At 40.6% G+C, this 6,537-nt stretch overlaps 1 protein-coding gene across 1 annotated transcript in view; it reads left to right on the top strand.

Annotated features, from left to right (window-relative positions):
* The window catches only part of MND1 (meiotic nuclear divisions 1), a 44,064-nt gene extending 37,949 nt beyond the window's left edge, over positions 1 to 6,115 (top strand). Inside the window, exons 7-8 of the mRNA XM_009634816.2 lie at positions 4,256 to 4,300; positions 6,009 to 6,115. Of these exons, the coding sequence (XP_009633111.2) occupies positions 4,256 to 4,300; positions 6,009 to 6,115 (152 nt within the window). The remainder of the gene's footprint in view (positions 1 to 4,255; positions 4,301 to 6,008) is intronic.
* The last annotated feature ends 422 nt before the right edge of the window (positions 6,116 to 6,537 follow it).

Genomic DNA, 6,537 nt, shown 5'->3' with positions numbered 1-6,537 from the left:
CCTCTAAGGGGATACAGGGGATTGTCCCTGTGATAAGGACAACCACAGATGCTTAGGACAATGGTTCAGTTCCCAGAATCTGGGCTTTTTGAGTTCCCTGCAGTTCTCCAGTGATACCTGGGGTTGAGGGAAGAACTTCCGTGAAGACTGGTCCTTATCCTTTCACTGTTAGGGCATATTTCCAGGCGTGTTTTGCTAATGTAACAGACTAGTGTTGCAAGCTATGCTGCTCCTGGGCCCTGCATTGCTGTACACACAGTGGTTGCTTTCGGTCAGTTCAGGAGAAAAAATGCAAGCTTGTGTTTTCTGCTTAGAAAATGTCAAGTGTGCCTGAAACTGGTCAGTGGAGGATAGAGGTGTGTGTCTCAGCCACGTGAATGGCTTGTATCCTGCAGGCACGGGAGCAAGAAAGTCTACTGATGCATTGTCACACAAATTGGTGCAATAAATATGTGATGTCCAGAACAAATGGATTATTCTGTTGCTTCCAGACAGCAATTGTATATATTGTCAAACTATGTGCAGATGTATAGATGTAAAGCAGAGCATAACTAGGCCTAATAGTAGTAATGAGAACATGTGGAAGCATCTGGAACATATGTTGCATCCTGCGTTGCTCACTTCTGCACATTTGGCCCTTTTGTTGCCTTGCACAGCTTCCACACTGGAGCATTATTTAGTAGCTGCCAAAAATCAAGTTCTGATAGAGCAGCTGTGGTCAGCAGGACTCCAGCTGAGCTTGGGACCCGATGGTTGTGGTGGTTTTGGCAACTAGCCAGTTGCCCTCAGCGCTGTCTGAGTTTCTCCTTTTTACAGTCCACACAGTTTTTGTCCTGATTCTTCTTCGGTGTATACATTTTTTAAGTTCCCATGCTATTGTCTTCTTTAGGTTTTAAACTTTCTTTTTTCAGCGCAATCTAAAAACCAGGAAGCCAATGGCTGTGTGATCCTCTGGAGTTAGAGAACAGGCAATCAGAAGTAGCATGACTTTGAGTTACATCAGTACATAAAGTAGGTGTGTCTGGGAGATGCCTGTTTTATTGCTTCTCCTTTCCCTCACCCTCCATGCATGTTCACATACAGATGACGCAACCAATGAAGGTTCCAACAAGCGACTATAAAAGGTTTCCAGAAAGTAGTCAAGGTGTGAATTCCTTCATTTCTCTCAGTTCCTGTGTTGGAGTCGAGGGCCTCTGGGAGATGCTGGCGATGATGCAGATGTAGCTGGTGTCTTCAGGTGATGCAGGTCCATAACTGCCAATACCTGTTTCTCCTTCCTCTTTCAAGCATGGTGTTGGATACAGCAGGCAGACAAGATCTGCAGTGGAATTGTAAGCAAGAGTTGAGCCTGATCCCAAGGGACTTTAATCGTGCCTGCAGATAGCTAAATGCTCAGCCCATAGCCATGAGGCAACAGCCGAGGTGATGACAGTAGTTTCTGGAGAATGGACAAGGTGTGTTTCCCTCACCCCAAATTGAAAAAAGAAATGTGAGGGGAAAATTTAAGTGAAGGGATTAGTGGTTAAGCAGACTGCAGTGCCATCCCACAGCAGTGGCAGTGAGAGTCTTACTTGATGACAAGAGACTGTGCAAGCTGTCTTGTTTGCATGAGCTTGCTCAGGCTGGGCGTGAGGAATGTGCAGGTGCCTTGCAACTTGCCAAGCTGGCTGGCATTGCTGTTGATACAATATGCCTGATGGTCTAAGCAACTTTCAACATGGCAGAATAAATCCATACTTGCATCCCTACAGTGCTATCATGTACATGGGCGTGTGGGCCAGCCAGTGTAAATGGGAAATTGCAAGCAGCAAACGCTTGCCCCCACCTCTTGTGAATGCATTTCCTGGAGATGTCACGTGCCTCAGGCTTTACCAGTGACTCTTGTTTCCCCAACCCTGAGCCCTCTGGCAGCAGAGTAATGTGGGGGTAGTGTGGGGGATGTGTGTTCCCAGCCTCTGAAAGACTGAGGCAGCCTCTTCTGTGATATTCAGCCAGATTGTTTGCATGTCACCTTCTCCATTCTGAAGTTCTGCCTCCACTTGTCATCCTTCCACACTTCTACCATGACACTTTGCTGCCAGCCTGTGATCAGTCCCAGGTGGTGCATGGAAAGAATGACATGTTAAAATATTCCTTCATTTTATTTGCATAACTTTTAGGAGTTTCTTTTGTTGGTGGTTTTGGGGTGGGTTTTTTTGTTATTTCTCTGCTATTTAAGTCATTGAAGGTGTTGCATGTTGTGGGATTTCCCTGTTACAGGGGAGCCTCTTCCTGCTTTTACTACCATGATTTCATTTCTAGCCACAGCTCACTTACAGGCAGCCACTGCCATTCTAACCACCCTGTTACCCAACCTGTATCTGTTGGTCACCTCAGCTTTTCTCTGACAGAGGTAAGAAGTCATATTTTAAAAATGCATGATTGCGTGTGTGTATTTTAACATGCATAAGCAATGCTTGAAAGTTGACAATGCACCATGCTGCCACTATTTTTTTTTTTTTTTTTTTTAATGCACTGTACCATATGGTCACTGTGCTTTAAGCTCAGGGCTGTGTGCTGAAAGCTGCAGGAACTTAGAGCTGCTGTGTGCTGCAGAAGAACAGGACTCAGCTGGTTAGCTGCTGCCAGCAAAGCAGAGGTTTCTGCTGAGACCTAGCAGGTGCTGTGGACTAGGTTGGCTCACCCACCGTCAGGGTGCTGTCACCTTGCAGCTCTGCATCTGTGGAGTTTAATACTGTCCTACTTTCCTCCCCCTTCCTTTCAAACCTCATTACTATGAGCCAAATACAGCTTTCCAGTTCTACTCTGGAGTTTCAGAAAGATGCTGACTGAAGTATCATGGCTAACACACTTATCTTGACCAGTGGAAGCCCTTACTCTGCAGACGTGCTTTACGTAGTGTTAGGTAAAGTGTTGTTCAAAATGCCGTTGGCTGCTGGTATGCTGTCAGTGTTGCCAGCCTTGGAACCGAACAAGTGGGGGTGGCAACAAGCAGTCAGAAAAGGAAATAAGGAATATCTCTCGCAAGCTAGGAATAACTTGAATTTCTGGTGCATGCGAACAAGCAAAAATGCCATCTTCTCACCCACTCCCTTCTTTTTTTTTTTTTTTTTTTTTTCCCCATCTTTCTTTGCTTTTCTTCATGCTATGCCCAAGCTTTCTAAATGTAGGCCACTGTTAGAAACTGCACTGGTTTTGAAATGGTGTTTTACTCTGATTCAAAACGTTTTTCAGATCACTTACTGAAGTATGGAGGGTAGAGTGGTGAGTGCTTAGCTTCCTGTGTACTAGCAGATGATTTTTCAACATAATTTAATTTTGCCTGAAGTATAATCTTTATAACAATGGATACCTGATCATATATTCACTTCTCAGTACACCTGGAGACAAATTGCGTGCTGACCATTCAAATGAGTATTATCATGCAAGTACTAACAGGACTGACTGGGAATAACTAAGTTACGGGTAGGCGTGAGAACCAAAATGATTCTGATAAATTCCCACGTTACAAACCAACCTGTTTGGTTTGATTCAGTACTTATTTTAATGGGAGCAAGGTGATCTAAGAAGAATTTTTCTTGATACTGTCTTGCCTCATGGAAACTATATAAAAGCTATTTGTAGTAATGGTAGTTTACTATTACGTATTTAGATCTGGAGTGATGGTAAGGGAGGGGAGCCAAGTTTAATAACCCAGGAGCGTTATTTTGTCTTCATTTCACTGACAGGGTTCTCAAAGCCCGGGAGACCTTCCAGAGCTGTATCATAAACTTTTGGATTAATGTGATAGAGTGCTACCCTTGTTGCTTTGTTATCGTATATAGAGCCATGCATACCTATGAGATGGATTACTTATGTATAGGGAGGATTATAAGATATTTTCAATCTCGGTTGGCACTAGTATCTTCAGGCCACGTATCTAGTTCCAATCTTGGTACAGATAATAAAGCCCCCAGGCAAACCAAGCTAGGATTATTTTATTGTAAAATACACTTCAAAAACTCACTCAGTTGTTCATATGGTATCTTTTATGTTCCTTTGCTCCTGTTTTTCTTTGACTTAGCCTTGTGCTTGCTGGAACCTTAAAAGCGTAAAACAGAAAAAGGGGTTGGAAGCAGCAGAATAACTTCCTTATATTGTGTGGTTCTCTAAAAATGACATCAATAAAAATGTGATCTGTGCCTTGAAACTATTGTATGATTTTACTCTGATGTATGCTTTTCTATTTGTTTGTTTGTTTTCTTCTCTATTTCAGGCCAAACAAACAAAATAGCCAAGGAGGCAGCCAACAGATGGACTGGTGTGTATGCATTTATATTGCTTAACAGAGCTTCAGATTAGAACAATTTCAGTAAAAGACCTACTCATTGTTAAGAATCTTAAATATCATTAGGACTTGACATAGGATGGGCCTCACTTATAAGAACATGCAGAAATATATTTTGCTTATAAATTATCATGATTCAAAAAAAATATACATTTTCTCAGTCTAGTTACTGAACATGCTTCACATCACATAACGCGTTTATTCTTCTGGTGCTATCTTGCACACCATGTTAAAACCTGCAGCTCATTTTCTTGGTTGAGTAAAAATCTCTTAAGATGAGGAAAACATTAATGGAAAGAGATGGTGGTGTCCAGGTATTCCAAACGTTTAATGCTTCTTTTCTGAGTTTTCCTCTGTTTCTAAAGAGTAGAATGCTTTGTGGAACCTTATTGCTGTTGCCACATGATGGATGCTAATATAAAGTAGGTGTTTCTAAAACTAATTCATCAGCTTTGACAGGCAGGAAAAATGCATGGTTTTGAGGAAGGTTACTGTGATAACACTTGTATGGAAGTTTAACTCAATGTTCTGTTGCTGCTTAGCTTTGCTACATTGCTATATATTTCCATTTTGCAGAGCAAGCAATATGTATGTCCTCATTTTTTTCCAATTATTTAGAATAATGTTCATAATGTTTTTCTTTAGAATTCATCTACTACTGATGGACTGCTCGCTAGCATCAGTTATGCCAAGTGCAGCAGGATATCATCGTCATAGTCTTTGGACTATTATTATTTTATGTCTTCATTTTCACTGGGTTGTTCACTGCATAGGGAGAAATAAAGTTATGTATTTAAAAATAACTTCTGGGAGTCCTGTTGTCAGGCCTTTCTGCTGCTGATGACAAGCTGTTGTTCTTAAGGTCTTGAGAGAGTTAAGGGAACTATGCCGCAGCCTGTAGAAAGTGCTTTGCTGTTTAATTTGACAATTAGGTTATATGCTGTAGCATATTTTTCTTCAGAAGAGACAGTTTTAAAACCAAATCTCTGGTTAAAGAAAAGAAAACATTTCTAAGGTGCGCAGACACAGAGAACGCTTCCTCTCTTAAGGAATGCTGCAGTTTATGGGGGTTAGCAATGAAGTAGTGCATTGCAATCAATGCTGCAGTGAAAAATGATGTTGCATCGAAGAGAATGTATATGCTAAAATAATAGTAATGTGCTGCTGAAAGAGAAATGCTGCCTAAAATAAAGCTACTTAAATTCTTTTTTTTTTTAACTTTCAAACAAAATGCACGTTATCTGAACAAACATAAGCTCCTTTCTAGCCCTGCATATAGTTACTTTGAATCAGATTTTCACAGTTGTAGGCAGCCACACAGTAGGCATCTAGTTGAAAAAGGACTTATAAAATACTTGTTATGCATATTCACACTCTCCTCATCGCTATATAGCAGGCTTACACTGTAACTGTAGCTTTCCATCCTCTCATAGAAGAGGAGCAAGCAAAGATAAAAGTAACCTCCAAAAAAGAAGACATATTTTACTTACTATTGAGTAAAAGTCTATCATTAGCAAAAGGTGTTTGCTGCTCTAAGTCTACTTACTAATGATGTTTCCCACTATGTACCTCTTTTCATATACACAGAGAGAGTGCAAACGCAAGGATTTTGTTGTAGCCAAGACTGTAATACATGCTTTCCTAACTACTAAAAACTGCGTGTTTTTCATTCTGTTTACAGATAACATCTTTTCAATAAAGTCCTGGGCCAAACGTAAATTTGGTTTTGAAGAGAGCAGAATTGACAAAAGTTTTGGAATCCCAGAAGATTTGGATTACATTGATTAGTTTTCACCAGTTGATGGCTGACACAATTGTACATAGTTTGTTAAATATTCTTGGTTGGCATTTAAATGTATGTCTGAATCCTCTCCAAACAACTGACCACCCTTTAGTTTGCAGGTTTTCTTTAAGTTAATAAAATTCTAAAAGTATTTGTTGCATTTCGTTTTTTTTTCCTTGTCCTGCCAGAGAGACAGTAAATCACTTGGTTACTTCTGTGAGGCAGACTAAGAATGGACAGGGGATTATTATCACAAACTCCTGAGATTGTTCCTGGGTTTTATTCTTCTCTTGCTTAACTGGGAGTAGTACTAAGAGCTGGAAGCTCCAGGGTTTATGTTTAAACATGTTGAAGGCTTTGGAGTGGAAATAAGAGGGGACAATATGGAATAGAATTTTTTTTTTTTTCCCTCATCTCAATAATGAAA

Source organism: Egretta garzetta, unplaced genomic scaffold (genome assembly GCF_000687185.1).
Source record: "Egretta garzetta isolate BGI_Z169 unplaced genomic scaffold, ASM68718v1 scaffold32, whole genome shotgun sequence".
Lineage (NCBI taxonomy): Eukaryota > Metazoa > Chordata > Aves > Pelecaniformes > Ardeidae > Egretta > Egretta garzetta.
This window is presented reverse-complemented; position numbering and strand designations above follow the sequence as displayed.